This window comes from Syngnathus leptorhynchus, chromosome 16 (assembly GCF_054491065.1).
Source record: "Syngnathus leptorhynchus isolate UIUO chromosome 16, UIUO_Slep, whole genome shotgun sequence".
Taxonomy (NCBI): Eukaryota; Metazoa; Chordata; class Actinopteri; order Syngnathiformes; family Syngnathidae; genus Syngnathus; species Syngnathus leptorhynchus.
The window spans coordinates 5748506-5775917 of NC_141210.1; the positions used below are offsets into that span (position 1 = coordinate 5748506).

The window sequence follows — 27412 nt, forward strand, 5'->3', positions numbered from 1 at the left end:
CTTCTTCTTCCAGCAGGTTGATGACACACAAGCACATCTGTCAACACTGCTTTTCAAAAGTCATGTGCACTAAAAATGGAGTGTTGGGAATCTCTTTCTGGTCTTTCTGGCTGTTTGTTTCATTGCACTTTGGCTGTAACTCAAAGTCAGATTGAATGAAATAATTTGGTAAAATTTCTAAGTCAATGAAAAGGCCAACAAAAAAATGTTAGCTCATGACCTAATGACTCTAGCCCCGCCCACAATTATTTTTACACCCTCCACCCATGGTTGCAAACCGGCCAGGCCAGTGGCGTGATTTCAAAACTACAACAATAAGCCGCTAACAAATGACAACTTTAGTAAAAAGCCCAACTAAACCGTCTATACTAAAATAAATCAGCTCAGATTAAATTAAACAACTCCCTAACTCAAATGGTGACCCCCCCCTAATGTGCATTTTTGCACTCCAACGATTTGGCGTTCCACCTTAGGCTGAGCAATGAGTTTACCAACATGTCTCAAAGTACTTTTGTGTATAGGCAAGGCACAACACTGAAGTACTCACCCCTTGGTCAATCTTGGGTCAGACATTCATGTCATCAGCACCTTCCATTGATGGTGGAGTTAATCTTTATCAGAGATGCTAATCTTTAACCTCCAACTCAAAGAAAGCCCTGACATCAGGGAAGACACCACAGCAGTTTTTTTGTGTGTGTGTGCTTATTCTATCTTATTCTGCCCATATATAATAAGTAATGTTTCGAAAAAGGTGTCCAAAACCAATATGAACTATTAGAAACTGTTTACCACACTTGCACACGATGGCTCTATCATGTAGCAATGCTCAAACTTTTGACCTCTCCACACATTGCTGAAATTTGAGGATGAGACAAAAGCAAGGACAAGAGTGTGGTGCAAGGTTGAGAGTAAACAATCTGTTCACACCATCATGAATCATTGTGCAGCTATAGATCTTTTTTTTTTTTCCTGCCAAAACCCATTTAATCCTACATGCACGTTCTCTCACTTCCTTTCTGCCTTGTTCTTGTGTGTATAAGGGGGTGAGAGAGAGAGAGAGAGAGAGAGAGAGAGAGAGAGAGAGAGAGAGAGAGAGAGAGAGAGAATGGCGAGGCTGCAGGCCCCTTGTTTGTTACCTATCCAAGGCATCTGTCATAGGAATGATTCACTGACACGCACAGAGGGAACCGAGTTTTTTGTCTACTGGCGGAGCGAACACGTGGGGACGCCGCATGAAGGTCTCAGTGAGCTCCAGAAGAACACTGGCACGCAGGACCGTGACAACGCGTGGGATCGGCATGCATGCTTCGGAAACGGACATCATCAGCAGGACAATGAATGAGCATGCAAGATGCATACGCGTGGGCACAACTTACCTGGATTTATTTTTGGTGATTTACTTGGATCAAAAAGGCTATCCTGAAGACATTTTGAGAAAAATCCAGCACGGTGTTTTGTTTCGGAATAGCATTGATTGATTTTCGGTGCAAATTTAAATGCTCACACTGCTGGCTGGCATCACAAGCAGATGTGGTCTGCTAGGTCTGGGCCCCTTTTTTCCGCTACCTTAAAAAAAAAAAAGAAGAAGGAGAAACGCGCAGGCGCTCTCTCTGCGTTCTCTTCCTGCACTGCGCTGCAGGCTTCTTATTCCCAGAGCATTTGAGTACCAATGAGACAAAATGGGATTAAGACTGCAAAATAAAACGACCATCTCTCTCTATACGCTATTCTGTCACGTTTTTTCTAATATCGTCCACGTATTGGACATTGCATAAGCATCAAATTTCTACTAACCTGCTTCTCTCCCTTCACATTTCCTGTGGTGGTTTGGACCCTGCGGTTCCGACTTTGCCTATGTGCGGGATGTACCGGAATGACTGAGTGAACTCTTTCTGAACCGAGCAGCCAACTGAGAGCCAAGAGATGCCTAAGCAGTCGGGGAGAAGGAGGGGGATTCTGGTTCTTGTCTCTGTCCAATAGGGCAGCCTGGTTGATGCGGGCCAGGGGGGTCGGTGAGGTTCGTTTTGACCTGCCTGTCTGTCTTGCCTGCACGCGGTCCAGATGTTGGTTATTACATGGCGTCAAACTGAGAGCAATCAGCAGTGGAACAAGAAAATGTGTGTATATGCATATATATATATATATATATATATGCATATATATATATATATATATATATATATATATATATATATATATATATATATATATATATATATATATATATATATATATATATATATATATATATATATATATATATATATATATATGCAATGACGTAAATATTTATTTTCAATCATGTCTTCCGTTGAAATGATTGCAAATATATATTTAAGTCATTGCAATTTTATTTTAACATGTTGCAGAATAGGACCAAACCCGCCGCTAAAACACAAAGGGTAAAATAGGAACGGAAACGTTGTGCTTTGAATTGTTTGCTCCTCTGTCTTTGTATGTATTGTGTTATCTTCCCACGCGTATAGACTTGCCCACGCGGCCATGCGAAAAAAAAAATCCAGACACAACGAGGGAAACGACAACAGCAAATAATAATAATAATAATAATAATAATAATAATAATAATAATAATAAATAATTTCAGCGAAATGTAGATGTATAAAGCCTTAAAAATAACACGTATTACAGATGTTACATGTTGATACGGATTTGTTACCTTATTGAGTTTACATCGCTTAAATTCTTTGGCATGCACAGTTTAAAGGAGCCTTGTTGTCGCCTGATTTATTTTTGACCGTTTCGAAGACTGATCATTCTATTTCGGTTTTTATTTCTTTCCTGCTTTCTTTAGGTACTTTTTCTGTTTTATATTCACAAACTAAATGTGTTTGTATTCATAGGCTATTTTTGCGTGTGTCTTTTTTTTTCATATCATATTTAGGCCTACTATTTTTTTAATTTAAGTCTTCAAAATATTCGTTCACTGCAGACACAGACTACGTGCAGGATCCGACAAACACATTAATTGAAGTGTTCATAATGTTGCAACGCACATTTTCAATGAAATTCTGTAGCTTTTAAATCGTGCTCATGACGAAGACAACACGGGCCGTTTTTGCGAAATATTACCACTTGTCATTATTATGGATTTACTTTTGCCTGGCCTTGGACCACAAATCACAAAATATAAGCCTGAATAAAGACGACGAAGAAGTATTCCTTAAAAAAACAAAATGAACCTCGGGCCCTAATTATTCATTTAGTTCACGGCAACCGATACAGAACTTGTGCTTTATGGACGCAAAAAGTTTGAACGATTTGATAACCTGCTTCGCTATTTGATGGATAATGTTTCTTCAAATATTTGAACTATTTTACGCCGATTTGGCATTATCTTTCCAGAGCAAACGTACTTAAAAGTGGCCACATACCTAAAGATAAGATAAGAAAAGTGAATTGCTGCCACTTACTCTGGTGCGCTTCCACTAATGTGGAATTTGGCATGCGCTTTATATTTGAAAATGTAAAAAAAAAAAATGCGCTGGGTACCATTGCTTATATAATTGATGATAACTAATAATAATGATAAAAATGATAATAACACGTAAAAAGACAAAGCCCAGTGTTTTACATGACGGCAGACAGAAGGAATCCACATTTTCAAAAGTTACGCCTCATGCTCCCATTTTCATCAATATGTGACGGGAAATTGCGGATCAACTCTAATTCGGTTACACTGAGGTTTGATCTAATGGTTTAAGATGGGAGGAGTGGACATGTATGGAATTCGTTTGAAATGCTATCGTAAAGCAATTCCAACCCCATTGTTATTGTATTTTAATTGAAATTAAAATAATAACAAATAATTATTTGTCATGCTTAATGTGTTTTAGCGCGAATACGATTACTATTGTGAAATTTTCATAATAATAAAAACTTGAAGTTACCCGTATTGTACATGTTTTTTTATCCTATGCTCTCAAGAAGCAGAAATACATATGTTTATATTTCATATCCTCATTCACACAGAGACCGCTCCTGAATTCTGTTTTGCTTCGCCATTTGAGAATAGTTGAATCGAGGGTGGAGGCTTTGAGTAAAAGCAGAGCCACTGAATACTGACATGAATAACGGATAGCAGCCTTATCTGCAGCCAAATTTCTAAAAAAAATAAAAAAATAAATGGGAGTGAACATTATGAAAATGGACGACACATTTGTTTTTAGTCCGTTTGACACACTAATAGGGAATTTTAACTAAAATAACACTACAAGAGTCTCCTATAGTGCAGATTGTACTTTATAAAATATTCAAACTCGCGGTTAGTTGCCAATTAGATGGTTTTCGGCTCCATCTTAATCCGTAACTGGGATTTTGTCACACCTCCCAGCTGGATGAAATACTCTCGGTGAGATTTCATGGCAGCCGGGGCTTCCACTATGTGTCAACCTAATTTTCTGTTAATTGCACACTGCAGAAACTTAACACCCGGAGCTGAAACTCCCAAGAAAAAAAAAAGCATTTGAGCTAATCATTGCACAGAAAGAAAAAAAAAGCATGGGGGCGGGGGGTTGCAAGGAAGGTAGAGAAAATGAAGTCATATGCAAGAATGGGAAAAGAAGGAGATCTGAGAGAGGAGCCAATCTCTACTGGTCTCTAGTGTATCATCGCTCCATCGGCCGTGGTTTCCTTCACACCATCGCTTCACGATTTATCGCGTGCAATGCCATAAACAAAAGCACTCCCCCACAAACACACAATGGCAGGCGCGGCTGCACGCTGACATCCAGTCTCACTATAAATCAAGAGAAGTAGCTGGCTGCTAGCTGACAGGGAGAAAAAGCAGAAGGAGAGAAAGACACAGAGAGAGAGAGAGGGAGGCTGTGAGGGGAAAGGGAGAGAGGGAGGGATGGAAAGAGAGAGGAATGCAGAGGCAGACAGGAAGTGATGGGGGGAGAGAGAGAGAGATGGAGAAGAATATGAAAGTGCTTCTTAAGATATAAACAGCCATCGGCTAACATTGATTTCACACTGTACAAAATGGCTTATGATGATGATTATGGGCGGAGGAAGATGTGTAAACAACACGACAGCAACATGCACAATGAGTCAAATATCACTATTGTTATTTGGGGGTGGGGGGGATATTTACCAAGGTGTTTAAAAAGCCTATATGAGCCAGTGATGGATGCAGGCGAGAGCAGTGCAGCGTCGAAGGAGGGTGCTTTCGTTCCCCCCCACGCAGGTCCTCTTTCTTCCGCAATACTCACGTTGTGTCCACAACGACCCGCAAGACGCACACCCGTCCAAATTTGTTATATTGCAGCCCCCTTCTCTCTCTCTCTCTCTCTCTCTCTCTCTCTCTCTCTCTCTCTCTCTCTCTCTCCATTCTCTCGCTCTGCTTTGAGTGGGGGTCGTGTTTCCCTCCTCCCCTCCTTTTTGTTTGAAAAAATAGTTTAATTTTCCACGACACTAACACGCAGCAGGCGGGCGAGAGACCTTTTCTTGCCGTTATATTTCTAGACAGATAAAGAAAGATTCTGCAACCTCTGCATGTGCAGTAGCGGAGTTGTTGCCTATTCCGAGTGCTATGTGTTATTTTTGACATCAAATGGAAAATCCCAACCCTAGAATAATGGTGCATATTTTAGTACAGGAGGTTAAAAAAAAAACGAGTGGGCCAAGAATTCAAAATAATGTGCAGTGCTCTTGAAAATAACTGCACCGTTCGTTCTTTATGGCATCTGCAAAGGAGGAGGAATTCCTTGAAGTGTCTTGGCTTCAATTTCAAAATATTTGTTTTAATCGAAAATATATATATATTAATTTTTTTCTTTGGCTTATTATTTACAAACACTCTATCTCCTAATTGTTAAATATTTTCAAAATATGTGCTGCATAAATGTATTGTCATTGGAGTACATCCCCCCTCTCATAAATGCTCTAGAATAAAATAAAATTTAAAAAAAGGCTCTATGAGCAGTTGAGTCACTTTTGAAACATGTTATAAAACTGTTTAGAGGCAGTCTTCAGGTATGTATCTCGATCAAAATAGCTCTGCATAAAGAAAAACAGCAACCATATAGTCAGAATGAACTCCCGTCCCGCCACAACAAAAGCGAGAATCAATTTGGCCCTTATGTGTCTTGCTGGTTCCAGAGTTCTAATGCATGCGACATTGGAACATAGAAGAAAAGCTCACCTTGCTGTTCTTCAAGGTCAAACAAGAAGCAACCCGAACCCATGAGAAACCATCCAAGTTCAACAATAAATGAGAACATTTTCCTTGCAACAAATTTAGATTCCGGAAGGGGGTAAACCAATTGCATGAATGAAAAAAAAACAGAAATACACATTCTGATAAAAAGGATTTATCATTTATATTAATCATTTAATTAAAGGTGCACAAAGAGCAATATGGCACTTTTCTATTCTCCCCATAAGAAGATTGAAATCAAACATTTGCAGTGATGATGATGGCGTCTGTAATGATGGCCATAAATTATAGTACTCCGAGTGTGAACAACAGCTAAGATAAGCATGCAGCAGAGGAACCAGGGCGGCCAGACAACGAATCAGCTTTTGCCAAATGTGCCACATTGCCGCAACTGAAGCGCTACAACATCAATCCCCAAAACAGAATGTAGCCTAATAAAAGCGTTGATTTCATGATTGAAGTACTGCAAAGTTGCTTCTTGTTCTTCTATGTTAATATTGCACTTAGCTCACTGTTAAGTTTCAATTCAATTAAAATTGTTATCTAAATATTGGGTAATCTCAATGACAAATATATTTGCTATAACCATGCAAACCGCATGTGATATACGAACCTTAAGAATCCTGCGGTCTCGTGCAGAACGTGATGGATTAGGGCAGGTTCAGTCTTCCTTCACGTTAATCATTAATCTGTCTTAAGTACTAAACGAGACAAACTGAAAGTGTCTTTTTGTTATAATGAAGAAAATACATTGATTACCTGAGACGCTTATTTGATTTAGGATGACAAATAGCCTAATCAATTATTATTATTATTATTATTATTATTATTATTATTATTATTATTATTGTTGTTGTTGTTGTTTTTGTTGTTCTGACTACAGCATTAACAGAGGCAGAGAGATTGATTTACGAAACTCTGACATGTTGATATTTTTTTTCACTGCCGCTCGTAAATCTGCCTCGAGTCACAACTGCTTTTTAAAATATATTGCACAGCGCCACCCGTGAGTTCTTCCCTTGGCCGGTTTCATGACCTGTGTGGTAGATGTGTCGGAAAGAACCTCCGAAGCTCAGTTCATAATCATAAAAAAGTTCCCGTTAAGGTTTTACAAAGGTCTTTCTTAAATGGAGATGTCCACATTTTATTGAATTTTTTTTACCACACTGTTTTATGACTATAGGTTTAATTAAATATCAAGATGTCAGAAAAAAAACATCACGCAGTCAGTGACGACTGATTGTAGTCAGATACCATCCACATATTGATCATTTGGCATGTGATCCATAAACCGCTTGTTCATTTGTCATGAGCTGGATTGATCGCATGCCAATTGCATCAATTGCATGGCACAGACAAACCAGTTAAACCCACATCCACACTGACTACTGTAAAAATGGATAGTGAATTTTACTTTGAAAAAAAAAAAAGTTTTTCCACTCATAAATTCTCAGTAATTTTTCTACAAAAAGAGACTTTCTGTAAATGTTTCTATAAAGAAATACAATTCAAAATATTTTTACTGACACTCTCTCTGTCTCTCTCCTCTCCCTTTCCTTGAATACATATGGCCGAGGACCGCCTTGCAACCACAACCTTATGGCCATGTGACACCCGCCCCACAAAATAGTTATGTCACATGGTCAGAGGGGTGCTATAAAATATTTTTTATTATGATAATGGTCATCATTTGTTCAATGAATTGATTTCTTCAGTGATTCAAAGGCACTGTCCCATGCTCAGTATTAATAAAATACAATGTCATCACCAAAATCACCTGCACGAGTTAAACATGGTTAGTTTAAAATGTGTTCTACATTTTCTCACCAAATTTGCAGACCTGCCAATGAGGGAAAAGTCAATTTGCCAGGATATACACACACAGTGCTGTCCACCATATTCACAAACACGTTGAACTCGATTTGCCCCATGCAGTGTGAAAATGAAGTTGCACCTGTTTTTACACCAAGCGTAGATAACACAAATATTTTGGTGTGTCGAGTGCGCAGTGAACCAGCTAAACAAGACTTCCCCCGGCACCAATTTTTTATTTTTAATCTTAAATTGTCTTTTATTTGATTATCTTTTGTTGTACGCACAGCAACTTGTTTCAGCTGAGGTTGGATTTAAAAATCTTATTCGAGTACTTTATTGCAGTACCACCGATGTTTATTTTTATCAAGTGTATATCTATGTGACTGGATATTTATCAATCTAGCCGTTCAACTGTGACCTGAATCTGACCTCTCCAAAGGTGATTGGGTTCCTTGTCTCTGACTCTCCATGGTTTACAGTGCCCTAAACTCGGCATGTTATGACTAAGGGGCCAGGCAGGGCCTCGGGAGGTCTGGGAATGTCCGAATGAGCAGAGGCTGTAGAGCCCATTCGAGGTCAAGGCGGGTGACATAGGGAGGGGGGGGATAAACCACAGGTCAGCCTCTTGCTTCAGAGTCACTCGACCTCATCGGTCAGAAAAACGTGTCCCCTGTTTGAACCCATTCTGACCGCGTCCCCGAACAATCATCAATCCGTAACACACTGTGCTGCTTTTCTGTAGCGCAACTGCATATTTTTCCATTTGTTTCGCTCACTTCTCCGAGTATTGAATCAAGCAACGGTTTCCATCCCCTTGAGACACACCAGAGCTTTTGCCCTTTTATTTCTAATTCGGGTCAGATTGATTTATTTTGGGCTCAAACGGCAGCTCGGCTCAAATGATAACACACAGGCCCATGCAAGAAAGCCGGACCGTTTGCAGTCATTAAAAAAAAAAAAAAAAAATCTTGGCACAAAAAGTAACCATTTACCATGCAGAATCAATTCGTGTGTTTGCGCGTGTGCGCGCGTGTCTGTGTATTTAATTAAAATTAACATATTTAATAATTGGCAAATACGCACTAAAACAGATGTGAGTGATAAATGTAGAAGTGACGGGCGGGCGGTCACACGCTACATAAACACAAAAGGAAAAAGAAAAAAAAAAGAAAAAAACACCAAGGCTGTGATTTGCACCAGACGTGCGCGCACACGCGAACGCTACGCGTGCCTGCATGCGCGCGAATGCAAGCAAGCCCAGCCTTCTAATTCCCCCAAATGCGTAGAGGGCAATAAAACCATTAAAATGCCAAGGAGCCATCACTAAACAAGTAAGGAAGACAAAATAGAAAACCGGAGATGTTAGAACTACGCAGGCCTTACCTTGCAAGGCACATTGTTTATGACACGCTTCGTCATCTTCTCGAGTTCCTATCTGCGTCTTCTTTCCAATGAGCAGGAAAACACTTTTTCTGTCTTCTAGTCTCGAAGGGCGTAAAAATAGCCCGTGAATGAATGAGTAGGAAAAAAAAAATCTTTCTTGTTGTGTTGGAGGAGGGGATGTCTTCCTAGACGTTTTCTTTCTTTTTTCTTCTGTTCCTTGGCCCCTCGCACCTCCTGACAGAAGGGCCCTTGGAGGAAGCTGCGAGATGACAATAGAAAAAGAAAAGGGTTTAAGAAAAACTCGTGATTAATGATTATTTTTTTTGTATAATTCTCACATTTTTCTTCTCGGGGCCGTCCTCTTTCTCCTGTTTCCCAATAATGGAGGTGAACTTTTCACAAGGCGAGGGCATCCTCACTAAAATATAGTCCCTCATGAAAAGAAAGCAAGAAGGTCCAGCTGTGTTTGAAAACTACTTCGAATGCATCTCATTGCAATTTGGGTAACTATAGCACGCAGATGATAATTTATTTCAAGATGAAATAAAAAATACTGAAGGGGAAAATTGAGAGAATGTTTGATATTATAAAATATAGAAGCACAATTGGGGTTTACAAGCAGCCCTATATGCACGTATTGGAAAGAAAGTGCTATTGTTATTTAGCGCGCGGTAAATCCGTGCCCGGGTTGTCACATGCATAAAAGATAGAAAAGGCAGGTGCACGTAAAGATGCAAGAGGAAGTCAAGCATATGCGACACTATTCTAATTTGTTTTGTTGGGTATTCGAACACATATTTGGGCGTGTTTCTTTACGGAGCAATAGGCTTTCATAAATGGAAGAAAATAGATAAATGGCCAAGGGGAGTCTCTTTGGCAAGGGGCCCGGAGAGAAATCAGCCAACATGTAATGGGGAATCTTCTCTGGGCCGAGGAATACGAGTGGACCAATTTAGGGGGCACATTTTTAGTTTAAAGTTCATCGAGAGGAATGGTATTTTCTCGCCCCACACCCTCTCTTGCTCTTTATTTTTCGATACCTGCTCTAGAAGAAAATGAAAATTAATACGGGAGCCGAGCCTTACAAAAGAAGTCATTCGTCTTGTTGATTATCTATTTGCTTGTCAGGGTTTGAGCTATGGTGCCGACCCTTTCACATGCGCACACATGCGCACACATGCGCGCGCACTCAACGCTTATGCTGAAAAAAACCCAAAAAAAAACGGTTGTGCAGAAACCATACATTCATTAACGCATTCAAAGGCCACAATCAAATATTATTATTATTATTACTATTATTATTATTATTATTCAAAGCCAAATGGAAGGAGTACTTGGCCCCGTTCAAAGTACTGCACACTGGCGTTAAATTAACAGAGGAAAGGGGGCGAAACAGAATATGGTTTGTGATTTAAAACGAGATTACAGGACGTAATGTACCAAAATTACTAGCGGCAAGGCAAAATTAATCATCGTGAGTCTCTGATTTCTCAAGACAATCGGGTTTTGTGTTTCTTGAGAACATTAAAATCACACTGAACAGTGCCTATGTAATTGTATACACATTTTTATACAACATTGGATTTGCTAGAGATGACAGCTGTCAAAAATATGAAATAATATTCGAGGGGAAATACCTCAGAATCAAATGATCACTTCTGAAAGGGAAATAGAGGATAATGGAAAACAATGCATTTTCAGACATGTATTTATTTTGTATTTACAAATCATTGCAAGTAAGACAGGATATAAACACAAATGCAATATACATATCCGTGAGGTAAAACCTTCAACATTATCAATCAATCAAATACGCCACTATATTATTATTATTATTATTATTATTATTATTATTATTATTATTATTAGTATTATTATTAGTATTATTATTAACAATAATTATCTTTGGAATGTAAATTGGATAACATTTATTTTAAATAATACACAGAGCGACACCGTGTGCGCGTATTTCATACAACAAATGATTAATTCATGCAACAAAAGGCTTCATTTTTATGATGTCGCTGAATAGAGCAATGCCACTTTTGCTTTTTGAGAAGTTCTTTTATTGCAATTTGATCGAACTCGCCATATAATACTTAAGATAAGACTGCTTGAAATGCGTCACTTCATTGAAGACTGAAATAAAACGTAAATGTGCAGCTGAGGTAATATTGTAGCGCTAAATTTAGTGCGTACTTTGGATATGATACAAATACACACCCAAAGGTCCTTTGGAGTTACTAAATTCAAACATGTGCATTGATTGCATAAGCTTAAGATATGGTAAACTCATATATCATGTGATTATTTGGAGGAAAAGAGTAGAAGATGGCCACAGTTTACTACATATTTATCAAATGCAACCAATTTGTTTTTTGGAATATTATACAGTCATGACTACTGAACCTATGTTTTGTCTGAGCAGTCTGTTATACGCGACAGACAGTGCTCCGTGTCATTCTCGGTATTTAAATCAATATTTTGTAACTAATAATGAGTATCAAAAATGAAAATAAACATAAAAAATTGTTCAATAAATATACATATTTTGATCGCATTACTAATAGACGTCTTTCATTGTGAAAGCGGGGTGACACGTGAATAGAGCTCATATTTTTATATTATTTATGATATGTTGCGTGGCCAGTGCAGAACCACTTTTAATCAATTCACCCATCTTTTCAGCTTTATAGCCACAGAATGAACAAATATTCAAAATTTAGCGTTAAAATGAAGAAAGGTAAATCATGCTTTTCTGTCGGCAGAAAATAAAACATTTTCCTATAGAATTGAAAGGTGAAACAGCATTTTACACATAATATATATCGTTTCAATCGGGCTCTTTGTCAATAGTGTGCGAACGGTGAACTCCCTTTTGTGTCAGGCCCATTACTGACGACACATATAAGCAAGCTTCCAAGTCAGTCAAGGTCATTCCGGTCCACAGTTTTTATTTACAACTTGGTTTTGGGTGGCAGAAATACGGCAAGAGCAGATGGACTCGATTTCTGCATGTGCATGGTCAGGTGGAGCCAGTTAAATCTTGGGCGTTTGTGTTATTCCCGGTGTGGACCTTGGTGTTGGGCAATTTATGATCCTTCTTCCATTTCATTCGCCGGTTCTGGAACCAGATTTTGATCTGGCGCTCGGATAGACACAGAGTATGCGCTATCTCCACCCTGCGCCTGCGCGTCAAGTATCGGTTGTAGTGGAACTCCTTCTCAAGCTCCAGAACCTGCTGGCGGGTGTAAGCTGTCCGAGAGCGCTTCAGCTCGCCTCCTGTGTAGTTTGAATTTACTGTGAGAGAGAATAAAGTAACGTGTTACCGTATTCATAATTTGAACAGCAGCAACAACATTAGTAATAATAATAATAATAATAATAATAATAATAATAATAATAATAATAATAATTATTATTATTATTATTATAATGCGCTTCCTACATGTGAGGGGCCACTATATGCAAACCAGCAATTCTAATAATAATCTTAAGAATATTCGTAGCATCAATGGTCATGATTTTATTTCTATTGATTAAGGGACTACACGTATCACGTGATCTTAAATGCCCCCCAGCAAGCAGTCCCTACCCCCCAACGTCACAGGGACAAAAAAAAAAGTAATTTTATACACACAAAATGAAGATCAAATGTACATTTTGTGGTGGTGAACTGCAGTATTTTGCAACAATACTGCAGAATGATTTAAATATTGGGACCAACAGGAGTGATAAGCACATAAAATGAAGGAGCGCTTTTTTTCTGCACGGCCACGACGCACAGCAAGCTAAGGGGCGTTGATTGTCTGCCAACACAGAAGGCTTAGAGGTGGGAGGGTGGGCTTGATTGAATGAACCTCGAAAACAGCAACAAGACATTGTTTGAAATGCCATGATTTTAGAACTGCAGTGTCCATGCGAACACACGAATAGTCTAAATTGCTTCGAACAAGCCATATGTACAGCCACCTCACCAACGACAACACTGAGAAGATATAATAGATTGCGGTATTTGCCTTTGCATTAGTGTTTTACGGCGAGCTCCATAAACAGGAATATTTCAGAGGCCATAAAACTTCCCCTCCCCTTGAACATGGAGTAGGCTCGACAGTGTGGAGCGCACAGTTTATACAAACCTACCACTTAAAATCAAATTACCACAGCATAAAACCTAACTTATGAGTTCAGTCTGCGTTGTCATAAAGCAAGGACTCGAGCTTGAGATCGGACTTCAAAAAGGCACCTCGGCGTAGAGGTGTAATAAAAATTTATGGGGGGTGTAATTATGTTGGCCGTGCAAACAGACGATCGTAAATCTCCAAGGACTACGAGTCCAAGTCGAACCGAGAGAAAGCCGTAGATAGTGACCGCGGATTGCACGACGATGTAGACTTCGACTACAGATGAAGAGAAGGAAGTTTCTATGCAGAACTTACCAGTGTTTACGTGGACTCTCTTCATCCACGGATACAGCACTGGGTCATTTTTTGTGTTTGCAGGGGACGAAGTAAGGGGCGGTTGCTCGCGCGTCTGGGGCGGGCTGGGTGTCACCGAGTCTCGGTCGATTTCTACTCCAATCTGGGGAATAGCCAGGCCACGAGGGGGCATCACCACTGAGGCAGGCTGACATAGCGTGTATTGTGGCTCCGCTCGCTCCTGCTGATGGTAGAGAGCAGAATCCGATAGAAAGGCGGTGGTTTCATTTCTTTGGCCGTAATAGTCCGGAGAGTTTCTGGGTAGATAGTCGCTATGTGAGTACTCCTCGCAGGGTGGGAATTTAGGGTCCACATAGTTGGAGTTGATCAAATATGAGCTCATGACCATTTATTCCACTCCTTGTACATAATATATAAGAAAAAATTGATAGCGCATCCCTTTACTCGTCGGTCATTCCTGTTCCCGCTGAACCCTCCTACTTTTCTGTCAAGTGAAGAAAGTTAAGCGGTCATGTGACTACAGCGAGCCAATTGAACTGGAGCGGGACGCGCGGCGTGGACAAGGAAATGAGATTAAGTGTACACGCTGCCCTGCACGCGCCCTGTTGTATGCGTTCATTTTGTGTGCAGTCACAAACAAGTCTTCCTAATACTTTCATTCCTCGCTCCCCCGCGTCGCGCATGCTGCCCTGCATGTAAATATATATATGACATCTCCTGAAAGTAGGCAGAGAAGCATATCAAAAGCATGAGTTGCCATCAAAGTTTTGGAAATCAAAGGTGTTCGGATAAAATTGGGGTCACAGAGAACTCCTTGGCAATTTATTGCCTGTGAATATTCTATTGATTATCGTCACCGTTCAATTGTTAATGAGGGAGCGTCCACCATACAGCTGTCAGACACAGCTCTATATCCAGTTTGGGATCGATAAAAAAAATTCCTCAACCAAAAAAGTTTACACTGCTTTCTTCATTTGATATGTATCTGTTATATACTTACTGTAATTTAAATCTGATGCCAAGTTAAAATCGCACACACGCACGCGCACATATTAACATCAATGACATGGTTAATCCACACCTCCACCCGCAATATTTTGTCCATGGAATATTTTCAATAAGCAATATTAGTCACAAATGGACTAAATCTTAATGTACAGTATTGCATATGTCCACGAAATTTAATTTAAAATCATACATGCAGCTGAATGCAATTAATATAATAAACAAAACCGATACAATTATAATTTAAATGCCACATTTAAGCATAACATATACACATATGACGAAGAAGTGGTTCAGATGGATGGCAAAACATTAATAACGTCAATAATTGCAGAACAGATAAGGCAATTAAAATTTGACACAATGGAGACTTTGCTTCAAAAAAGATCCACCCCCTGATGAGAAATTCGGACGACCCCATCATTTTTCAAAAGACAAATCATTCATAATTCTACATGGGTATGTTTTTGGTATAATCAAATTTATTAATGTATTAATTGATCAAAAAAGAACAATAAATGACCCGCATTTGGGCGCATTTCTTTTTAAACGCTTGAAAAATATAATTACCGGCCTATTTGCACCCAAAAGCCTCCCCTGGTGGCAAATGATTTGAAATCTATACTAAAAAAAAAATTGGAGAGAGTTTGCTAAAAGACAAAAAGTGTTATTCTTACAGTGTCCATCGGTGCCGTCGTGTATACATCTACTATATACTCCCCTAGAAGCGAATTTGTGATTGCTTTTAAGATTTTGACACAAATCCGGATCTACAGGGTAGATATAGAAGACAGGGTATCTCACTTTGCTGCATCAAACGATAATTATTGCTTACGGGATGAGTTTCGAGTTTCAACTTAACACACTTTTGCCGTCTTGAACCTTCACTTTATGTTGCCCACGAGACTGAAAAAAAAAAAAATTGCTCGCTTGACGCATCACTTCCTTGTCACCACTGCCGCAGTGTTATCAGGCACCAACTAAATCATCAAGTGAAAAAAGGCTTGCGGTTGGCTGGGTGGGAAGATTAAGTACGAGGTATGCATTTGTAATTTAGTTGTTTATATAGTGACATGAAGCATTCTACCACAATGACAGAATAAGCAATAATATACGTCACATAACAATGCAAAGAAAATATTGAGTAGCCTGCTTACCAAGAATTTTTTAAATGCTAATTGTATTCATAATTAAATACTCATTTCATACAATCTAATAATAATTGTATTTCATAACTATTCCTCATAAGAAAGAAACATGCACTTATGTTACAACAATAATAATAATAGAAGTATCATTTCATTAAACACATGGAAATATTAGATATGAAATATGCGTAAATATATGTCTCGTTAGCCCATACAGAAAATGAGTTTATTAAAGTCAATTTTGGTCGTAAAAAATTAATTCAGCATGGTTCATTGTTAGTTCTTCATTTCTTTCTAGTTTCTTTTTCTTTTTTGCATTCATTTGCTCTTTGTTTTCTTTCTTTCAGTGCGGCTTGTAAAGTACATTTTTAATATTCGATATATTTTTTTGTACATTAAATTGTGTGGTATGCAATACTGTTCCCACATTGATATTTGTACCACCAATATTATTTGTCCCTAGCTTTAGGCAGTCTTGCTGTTCTCCGTTTTCGGTAGATCATACATCATACATCAATTGAACAATGAGCAGACAGCACTTGAGTTTAAAGGAAAGGTTATGCGTTTGCAACGAACCTCTTTCTTTTTTTTTTTTTTTTTTCATGTACACTGCACCAAAACTGCTATTCTATTCAATTCCAGGTGTGGGAGCATTCAACTTGACCCCCGCTGCCATCATCCCAGGTAGTATATCGATCAAGGTGTGTCGAGTGTGACTGTGACACTTCCCCCTGCCTATGTCAAGTTTGTCAGCAGCAGCTTTTGTTTAGGCTGCACAACGTAGTTCACATGGAGGTCACTTTGCTACCAGAGTCACTCACCAGCTAGGGTATATTTGGTGAACCCAAACAAATATTTATAGAGTTACTATCCAAACATGACTTGAAGACAAATGAATAGAAAACCTTATTTAAGTCAGTCTTCTATTTGTGGGAAATGGTTGTGAAATGGCTACGTTGTATGGAATTAATATTGAAACGTATTTTCTGTATACGGTCAGGGTTAGGCTGTCTGTATGTCATTCAATATTGTAACAAACATAAAATGGCATCAAGAAATCAATACTTTTTAGTGAGGCCATGCACGGGATTTAGCATGATTTTAATGCAAACACTGATGATATTGCAACTTGACCTTTTCTGGGGGATTTTAAAAATCTTTTTCTGCAAATAATGCTGCAAAATGAAGTTTTAGATTAGTATAATTTAAACCTATACATGGCAAAATCCGATATGTGAAGCCCTATACGGCCTATGTTAAATCAATGCTACTTGAATGCGAAGTCAAAACAAAGCAAATTTCGAATTTATCCAAACAAAAACTGTGTGTGTGTGTGTGTGTGTGTGTGTGTGTGTGTGTGTGTGTGTGTGTGTGTGTGTGTGTGTGTGTGTGTGTGTGTGTAAAAATACTTACATCTAAACAAAATACTCATTCGATTTAAAAGCTATATATTAAGTGAAATATAAATGAATATATTACAGAGTAATCGATCTTGTTTGCAAACACTGGTCTTGTCATTGTTTTGAAATATTAATCACTGGACAAAGAAGTGGCAACGGCAAATAAGAAAAATGCAGTTTTGCTCCTTTGTGTATAGTGTGAAAAATAAACCTAGACTCATCCCTCGTTCTTTTGTTATGGAGAGTGACTGACAGAAAAAGAAAAATGAGAAATTCTCAGGCCTCTCTGTGAATTAAGGCAGTTGGGGGAAATATTTTTTAAATAGCTACAAACGTACAAAAAGAAATAGAAAAAAATGCATTTGTGCATACAAAATGATTGATTTCAATGTAAAAATGTTGCAAAATGGCGATTAAACTTCAATTCACTGATAAAGTATGTCATAATTAAATCACAAGAAGCCATAGACAATCCTGCAGCACGTGATATCCCCAAACCTCTCATCACCATGCAGCATCACCTGACACCCACGCAAGCGCACGCATGACCAAACCAACCAACCAACCCACCCACCCAGCCTCCCTCCTAACAGGATGCTTTATACTCACAGTTTCGTAGCTCTCGAATCCGACTCCAGCTCCACTTTCCGCCAATTTCCACCCTCTTATCTGCACCCATTTTTTCAAACGCATCCTTTTGGTATTGTTGATCCGCAAAGGCAACTCCGGTATTCTCAGCATGCGTTTTCTCCTATCCATTGCGACATCACAGATTCCTCGACGTCTCCACAAGGTGTCTACAAACTAGAAGGAGAGATGCGAAGTCAGTCGCTGTAATTTTCCACACACTCCTCATAAAAAAAAATAGAAAATCTGTAGCAACCACAGCAGACTACAGGTGCTAAAAACAACCATGGCAAGTCCCTTGCAGTATTTCTCTGCGATTAATGCAAGCTATAGCTATCGAGGGCTCACGGCTGCCGAGTACTGCGTGCTCTCCAAGGCATTGACTCACATTGTGCGTGTGTGTACGCGCGCACACGCGTGCGTGTATGTGTGGACTCAAGTTTTCCAATTAATCTGCGGTAAGGCTTTGTTAAAAGGAGGAGGCTCGTCCCCATGTTTTCAACGTCATGGTGTGACTACTGACCTCCCGTTCACCCCGAGCAAGAGCCCCTCTACCCCCCCCCCCCCCACACCTCCCCTCTTCCTTTCTTTCTGCCACTTATCCCATCTCTCTCGCCTACTACGTCGTTCTGCATTGTGATTTTCGTTCCCTCCGTCATAGCAAATTGAATTGGGAGTCATTAATTTGAAGAAAAATGGCCAATGGCTGCAGTGGGGGTGGGCTGCTCTTTATATCATTCTCTAAAACCGATTTTTCTTCTCTTCGAATGTCATTTCTCATTTCCTTTTGGCGTGAAACTATTAATGACACATACGAGATCTGTAGCTTGAACAAAAACTGTATTAGATTATTTTAAATCTAAAATCTGTCATTTTTTTGCATTTTAATCTGTACTGAGGTGAGCATACCTTAATACATTTGAGGTAGTTTTTCTTGTTATTATTTGTGTTTGCATTGTGCCCAGATGATCGCATACTCTTGTACAAAACATTTAAGTATCATGCTTTTGGAACAAAAAAAAAATGCATGCCTTTTGGTTGGTTATTACTCAGGTTGGAGACAGACAGGCGAGCGATACGAACTAAACCCAATCAATGGTGAACTCAGGATGAACCAAGACGGGTTCCTCCATGATCTAGTTTTCAGCAGTGCATCCAATATTTTGTAGCTGACTTGGGTGCAGGCAAAGGACAAAACGCACAAGTAAATAACTAACAATAAGAATATTGCAACTTTAAAATTTGATAGTTGAAGGATGCAGTTCATGTGGCTGACCTGTGGGAAACAACAATAATGGTAGACATCTCTCCCTGCAGTGTGCACGTGAATATCCACAATAATAAACCCATCGATTATAATAATAATGATAATGTTATTAGTTATTATTATTTGGTTTTATATACGGGAAAAATATTTGCCTCATTAGAGATGCTATTGGGTGTTGGCAAAATACGCAATTGACACCAAACCACATCACTTAAAACACATCTCCGCATCCAACCCCTCAATGTTACCTCCTTTACTTTCCATCCACACCACACTCACTCACTCAACTCTATACTTTATATATAGCAGCCCTATGCTTTTGTCCCTGGAAAAGGAAGGTCATGTGTTCACCTCTCCTTTGCCTCCTGTCATCATTTCTCTCATGTGTACCTCCTCCATACCTTTCTGCCGCCCTCCCATGTTTGTGTAGTCTTAGCCTACAGCAATTGGTTTGGAGAAGGCGAGGGAGGAACCCACGCATGCACGACGGTAAACTTTTGACCCTTCAACTCCTTGAACCTTCTGCTGCGAGCTGTATAGTTGACACCCAAGAATTCTGCTCTGATAATAAGGCTGGGTGCTATAGTTCCTTCCTCGGGCAGGAAACTGAGTGAAACAATGGCTTGCGGCCAATATAAGGTTTTACATTGAGAGCTCATCACTAGATTAAAGTTGATTCAAGTCAGACTGAAATACACTTATCTACCACTTCACAATTCAAGTCATAATTACACCGGTGCATCATCTAAGAGCTCCCTACGAGATGCAATTCCAACGTGCATTTATATGGATTTGAATTGTAAAGCGGACATGAGATGTTATCTAGTTGCAGGGTTTAAGAAGTGCAGGATTATCTTGTCCTCCCGGTCTCAAGCGGTCTCTGGTGGCAGCGGGGGGAGCTGCATTCGTTGTATATTCCTCAGCACAGTGGAAATCCTGCTAAATTCCTTGGAAGCATATGAAGGACTGGTTGGATCTCCAGCTATAATGTCGTGGTAATAATAGTGGGCTGTGAGACTTCGAGAAATGATCAAATTTTACGTATTTATTATTGCAAATATATATTTTTACTTCTATGACAGGCGGAACAATGGAATGCTCTTCCCTTCGATGGCAGAAGGTTTAAATCCTATAAGCGTCGTGTTTAATTAAAGATCGACAAATCAAATTGAGTTAATAAATTTGGGAGTAAACTGAGAAGCAGTCATCATTATTTCAGCATTCATATTTATTTCTTTATTTCTGTATTTATTTATTTAATCATGTAGTAGAATTTGTCTAATGTAAAGTAGGTGCCTTGGAATATTAAAGGTTGGGGAGCGTTAGGTTTAGCAAATAGTTGACCAAAGACAAAGTCCTTTTTTTTTTTGCATAAATATCAACATTTACATATTACCACCATCAACAATAACCACCCAATAGTGAATGCACTATTGTTGTCCAAAGTGAGCCCTGCCTTTGTTTTACAAATCTGTGTGATTTCTCCAACTGGCCTGGTATATAATTTATTTGCCTGAGGTAAACTTCCTTTCCCTGTGACCTGGAAATTGGGAACATTGATGCACAAACAAAAGCAGTGAGTTGTTAGGCTATTTTCTTTCCTCTGTGTAAGTGACATAAACAAACACACATGGGAGGGGGGGGGGGGGTTGATTGTCCTTTCCTCACATCCACTCCTGCGCATGTGCAGAGCAGTTACAGCCTGTCTGGTGACCTCGCAATGACTCCGGGTTGGTACATTATTCATGAACCACCATTAGTATGCAGAAGACGCGGTTCAAAAGGAAAGCGATTCTCGGATACTCGAGTGGAATATTTAGAGTGAGGTGTATGTGACTGTGTTGGATTTGAAATACTTTTAACCGACTCCAAAAGGAATAAATGTGACTTTTTTTTTTTGTGGATGACTGCAAGTAGATCCACACAATTTCAAACAATGGTAGAAGAACAAATTGACCTCAATATGACCCAAATACTCTGTTCATTCCAAAGTCATGCCTACATCCGTGTGCACGTCTCTCAGATGCAACAATACACTCCTTGATTACCTTCTTCACAAAAGCTTCAGGAGTGTCCAACTCCAAGACAAACCCAGACACACCTCGACAATGCAAAGAAAAAGGGGGCCAAGTCACATTTGTGACTCACCTACTCGTCATCACCTGTGTGGGCAAGGTCAGCGCCTTGTGGCAAGCGTGTACAGGCTCAAAGGAGCAGGACAGCTTATGTACATAAACCAAATAATGGTGGAAAAGCAGGTCTGCAGAGCGGGGGCACACACACACACACACACACACACACACACACACACACACACACACACATTTTTTGCTTCAAAAATAGCCTATTTGCAACACAGATTCATGTATGGACCTATATGGGGCTCGGGGATACCTGTTGTGGGTGGGGGGGGAGGGGGGGGGGAGGAAATTCCTGTCATCAGGAAAAGAGGAAGTAAGTATAAAAGGAAAAGGGGAGTTTTTGCTTTCCTGTTTACCGAAGCGAAATTTCCTGCAAACCAAGGCTGCAATTTCTGACGCAAATATTGCTCTTTTTTTGTGTACAAAGAAAAATATATATATAATTAAATAAGAAAATAAATAATTTGTCTAAATAATTCACATTAACTGGGATTCTAAAATAATAAGAAGAGGAATAAGAAAAACATTGTTTCAGTTCTGCATAAATCCAAAATTGCCCATAATTTGTTCCTAGTAATTATGCACACGCGTGGGTACTTGGGGGAAAAAAAACAAAAACAAAACAATAGCTTCGGATGTTATCATGAATTATACGACATTTAAAACACAAGTATGGACATGATATGCTAGGCACATGAAACGTTAACTATAATATGCTACAACTTGAAGTTCATGCTATACTTTATGAATGAATGCAGTTTACACTCACAAACATACACAACGTGATCTTTGGCTTACAAATCTAGCAATAATATATTTGACTCCCTCATGCAAAGGCAACAAAGGCTGCAACAAAGTCCCCACAAATCCAACTGCATAAGAAATATGAGTGACACAGTAATCAAACACGCTTCGCTTACTTTCCCCAAGTAATTCACGGCAGTACTTACTTTGTAACCCCTTTTCCTTCTTCCTTCAGATTTTTCCCATGCATCGACAGCGACGGTGACAGGCCCTCCGAGCCTGTGTGGACCCGAGCGGGATCAGTGACCATCCTGTGTGCACGGCCTGTGCTCGCAATCCTCACTCCCTCCCTCTGCTGTTCTATCTCTACTTTACTGACCCCTTTAGGATCCCCTAGAAGCAGTTAAACAGTCACTTGATTTCTAGAATCTTGAATATATTGTACAATGTCAACTCCCCAAAACCATAAAACTAGCTTTATGGACCCCACGTGACCAGAGGACAGCCAGTGAGCGGGTATCAGTTTGAGGCCACGCAGGCCTGAACTTTACGATGCAACTTGAAGATAAAAAGCACTCATCTGTTTGACATGTAAATGTCAAAGCCGAATTCGTTTTTATGGTGCAACCCAAAGCAGTGGAAATATCTCAATTGACGAGCACATTGAACAGAGGCACCAATGGCGGTCGTGTACGGATAATTCTCGTAGGGGGGGGGGGGGGGGGGGGACAAGAAAGAAAAGAAGAGAATATACTTGTAGTCCCACATCAGTTGGTGAGTTTTAAAAGTTTTGTATTTTAAGTCTTTCAGCTATTTCGAACTTATTCACATTGCCCTTAGAGATTTAGAATAACTTAGTTTGCCAGCTCTGATATGAAATATGAAATTGCCACAATAATGCCAAAGCAAAAAAAATAAAAGAAAATTTAAATTGTCCAGTTCTGTTATGGAGCAAAGCTCATTTGATGTGTCCATGGTGGACGTTTGCTGTACAAGTTCTTCTTTTATCAATTTTATCAATTACAAGGTTAATATTACGTTTTGATTGAGGAAGTCCTTTATTACTGTGCCGTAATTTGCGTTTAGGAATATGCTGCATAATTATATTGTATCATACGGCGTGACTCAACAGCACAATAACAATATTTTGCCAAAATATATACACAAAACATTTCCGGTGCTAATAACATCATGCAACAGCCATATATTTAAAATGCATTTTGATTTACTTCAACACATCACAATGACAATATAATAGAGGGAGAGGACAAAATTGCGTGAAAAGCTGACGCCGCCCCCTCCCCAAAAAAAGGCGCATTTACACACACAAGACCAAAAACTCCAGAGCAGAATTTAAAGGCATTCAAAATTGTAATATTTAGACTATACGTACACGTTAGGCTCAAATAACTTACAATAAACATCTTGAAAATGTTCACCAGGATGGCTGAAGATTTTGTTTTTTTGCGGAGGGTGGGTGGATAAAAGTTGTAAGCCTTATAATGTTTTTTTTTTTTCAAAACGAAAACACGATAACTCTACCACAGTACCACAGTTTCACGTTTACCCAAAACACAGTGGTCCACCATGCAGAAGAAATGAAAGTGCCCTTTTGATATTCAGTACTGCGTCAGAAATGAGGACATGAATAAATTTTCGTTTGCATGGGGCTCCAAGTTGATTTACTATTTTTCCCTCTCGATATCTTACAGTTCCCTTTTTTTTTTTTTTATCTCCAGTTTCTCTCTTTAGAACTCAAACATCTCCCCTATAGGCTTGAATGAGTGGGATGATTTAAAATAAAAATGAATAATTGCTAAGGTTGGAAGACTGCCCCGGTACTGCCAAGGTTCACACTTTTCAGTTTGTTGTCCTTCTTCCACTTCATCCTTCGATTTTGGAACCAGATTTTAATTTGCCGCTCGGTGAGGCAAAGCGTGTGCGCAATCTCAATCCGCCGCCTGCGCGTAAGATAGCGATTGAAGTGAAACTCCTTCTCCAGCTCGAGTGTCTGGTAGCGGGTATACGCCGTCCGTGCACGTTTCCCGTCGGGGCCCGTCATATCTGAGGATTTTCAAGCGGACAAAGGGCTGTTAGCAACAGCAACACCTTATATGAGCGTTTTTAGGGAAAAACAAACAATGGACACAATTCAATTCACTTATAACGCACATATTAGTGAACTCCATTCTTCCCCAAAAGTATTCGGAACTATCAAACGGCACCTTTTGCCAAATTGTATTTCATTCTACTGGACCATAAAGGCCTCGCTTTAGAATGTTATTCTGCTTCACCGACGCCTCATTATTTCTCCAGTCGCATTGGGGGGAGACGTTTACTACCCCATCTTCTGCCTCATGAAGTGCTCACACGTAAGATAAAGCTTTAATTTTCAAAGCAACAAACTCAAAACTCTTGCCCACCACCCCCACCCCCCTAACCCCCTTTCCCACCCGGCTGTGTCTTTTCTGCACTTCTCCCGTTGCTTTTACTGCCTTGCTTGTCGCGCTATCTTGGCAGAGTTATGTCACTTTTTGTGGAATTTTCTAAACTAGAAAGACGGATGCAACAATTGGCTTCACTGGCTTCTAAATACAGACAATGAATGAATATAAGTACTAAACGAACGCTTAGTAAAATGCATACTACCTAGTTGATTTATATATATATATATATATATATATTAATATATATATATATTAATATATATTATAATTACACATATTAATATATACAATATATATTAATATATATATATATGACTAAACAAACACATCCACATTCCGCTTATACCATGGTTGATGTGGAGCTTTCTCATCCAGGGGAATATCTGTGGAGATTCGCTGCCCGTCGCGCAGCTCGAGTTTGAGCTGGCCGCCTGACCGCCCTCTTGTTTCTGCTCAGGCTGTATTGGGTGATCGCCCCTGGTCGGGTTGTCGTGCTGCATCCCATTTGCTTCTGCCTCCGCGTTTTCGTTTATCTCCGTGAACCGATGTGTTGCTCCCCCAACGGACGTGGCTGAGGGTAGGTTAAGGGAGCTGAGAAGATCGCTTCCTGTTTGTTCCGATAGAGGAGATGAGCTCCGATTATTCTGCTTACTGTCTCCGCAATTGATGGAACAGCTGGACGACTGCTTCAAACTCCTCTCGTTGTCCAGGGGGTTAAAGCTCCGGGAGTCCCCGACGATCGAAGCTCTCCCGAAGTGTCCTTCAGTGTTTGAGGTGTTGGTGTTCCCCCCTCCCCGGTTCGCGAGCGTCAAGTCCATACCATTGTAGCCATAGCCGTAAGAGCCAGTCGCATGGTGCATCGCGGCCGTGGAGGGATCGCTGTACGCCCCGTTGTTCAATGCGCCGCTGCCGGTTCCATAATTTAACAGTTGATAGTCGGGGCCATTTGGGTAGCGCCCTGAGAACGAGTTTACAAAGTAAGAGCTCATTTAGATTGCTTTAGAGAACTGCCTATTGTTAATGTTAGGAATCTTAATTTGCAGGATTTCTCCTGGTCCTTATAACGCGCTTACTTTCAACGATTTATGATGTACAGTTTGAATTATGGCGATGTACTTGTTTTTTTTTTTTTTTAGCTATGTATGCGTCGTCCAAATATGGGGGTGGGGTGGTGAGTGTATGTTTGAGGGAGTGGGATGGGTAGGGCGCAAAGCGGGTGGGGGGGGGGGGGGTAGAGAGCTGAAGGGAGCGGTCACGTGCTTTTGTTGACCCGTCGTAAATTCTCGCCGATGACTGGATAGGTAATTCATGTTCTGAGGTTTCTAATGATAAAGGCATGGGCGGGGGCAATTTCGCCCTCCCTTTCTGTCACTCTCACACGCGTGCACACATTGTTGCAGCTAAGCTCAGAGCGCCACCTACTGTGAGAATTTATTGCAGCTATCTGCGGAGGTGATGAAATCCAATGCGGGAAGCTTGAAATCTCTGCAAGTGTATCTTAACTAAACCGCAATTTACTCTTTGCTATCTATGCATTGTTTCTTGGTGTCTTATAAAACAAAAAACATGATAGAAAATATATTTTTTTAAATAGGTAAAATGTGCCAGAGTGAACTTTGCGCAAATTTTTTTTGTCATTGAAATATAAAGGCAAATCTGTTGGCTTCCACGGATGAAATAGAAAATAATATTATGATATCAAATTATGTTTTTTTTAGAGCACACATTAAAATATAAATCATAATACACGTAATACGAATTATATCAACATAACTACAAACTCACTGTTATTGTTCAATTCTCCTACTCGGTATACTGCAAGTCTTCTTGCAGTCGATTTACATTTTAATTTTAGTCAACTGTGAACATTCTCTATTCTTAATATAAGATATATGAATGGCGAATAGAAGCAGCTTTTGATAAGAGCATCGGAGAAAATTATACACAAGTGCATTCAGGGAATCAAACTTGCAGAAGCGCACACACACAATCTACAGCAACGCAACAATAGTCACTGCATGATTTTAGTCACATTTTCCTGCTAGAAAAAAAATATTTTTGAGTAGGGATGTAAAACGTCGGTGTGACTCGTCATGGTTTTTTTTTAACATTCAAAATATCCTTCAAGTGAACGAGACTTTGTCACCATTGGCAATAAATGATGCATGCCCAAAGAAGACCACACATTGCACGTTATAGACGAACATATTCACCTTAATTTGCACTCTGCTTATCTGACCCCCCCCCCCAAAGACTAATTGTTTCATCAAGGCTTGAGTGGGCTATAAGTCTAATTCACATTGTCCCTTTCTTCATTTATGCCTCATTTTCGTCTTTTCGTCCCTTGAGTACTAATAAAGTCAAGCTGCGGGATGGAACGTACGGTCACACAGGGGACAAGCATGGTTCAAAAGGTCACAAGGACATTGTCCACTTTGTCTGGGTGAAGTGTGTGTTTATGGGTGTCGTGTCTGGCCGCTCAGCTCGAGGCCAGGTCAACTTTCACCCCATCGGCCAGCTCATCAATTAGCTCGGACCACCAGCAACATTGTGCCCCCTGTCTAGAAGAAATTATATCGAGATATGCCGACTGGCTGAGCATTATTGTTATCTCTATGAAGCTGGATAAAAAAAGCAACCTCTTTGCAGACTTAAACTACATTTCTTTACATTTTATTGGACACATAGGTAGTATTGGTCAGTACTTGACAAACACAGACATATTAACCAAACAATGCAAAAGCCAATAAAATATACAATTTTTAAATGACCACATTTCGGAATACTTAAAGTAGTTCATGGAATAACATGTTATTCC

General features: G+C 39.7%; 2 protein-coding genes across 7 annotated transcripts in view; both read right to left on the reverse strand.

Annotated features, from left to right (window-relative positions):
• Window positions 1-11157: 11157 nt before the first annotated feature.
• Window positions 11158-27412, reverse strand: part of LOC147044391 (homeobox protein Hox-B4a-like) — a 29692-nt gene continuing 13437 nt past the window's right edge. For 2 of the 5 annotated variants that reach the window (XM_085932954.1, XM_085932950.1), the window contains exons 2-4: window positions 17978-18172; window positions 13816-14038; window positions 11158-12676 (exon numbers count right to left, since the gene is read on the reverse strand). In XM_085932954.1, coding sequence (XP_085789080.1) covers window positions 12402-12676; window positions 13816-14038; window positions 17978-18127 — 648 coding nt within the window. In that variant the 5' untranslated portion in view covers window positions 18128-18172 and the 3' untranslated portion in view covers window positions 11158-12401. Of the gene's footprint in view, window positions 12677-13815; window positions 14365-17977; window positions 18173-22353; window positions 22503-27412 lie in introns of those variants that run through there. The other 3 variants (XM_085932953.1, XM_085932951.1, XM_085932952.1) reach the window with 3 other exon arrangements.
• Window positions 23044-25583, reverse strand: LOC147044392 (homeobox protein Hox-B5a-like). Of its 2 annotated transcripts, XM_085932946.1 has the most exons (3): window positions 25247-25583; window positions 24941-25165; window positions 23044-24211 (listed from the first exon to the last, which is right to left on the reverse strand). In XM_085932946.1, the coding sequence occupies exons 1-3, from the start codon at window positions 25581-25583 to the stop codon at window positions 23964-23966; spliced, it is 810 nt and encodes a 269-aa protein (XP_085789072.1). In that variant the 3' UTR covers window positions 23044-23963. The 2 variants fall into 2 exon arrangements, with proteins under 2 accessions (XP_085789072.1, XP_085789071.1); XM_085932945.1 differs by having other exon boundaries at window positions 24941-25583.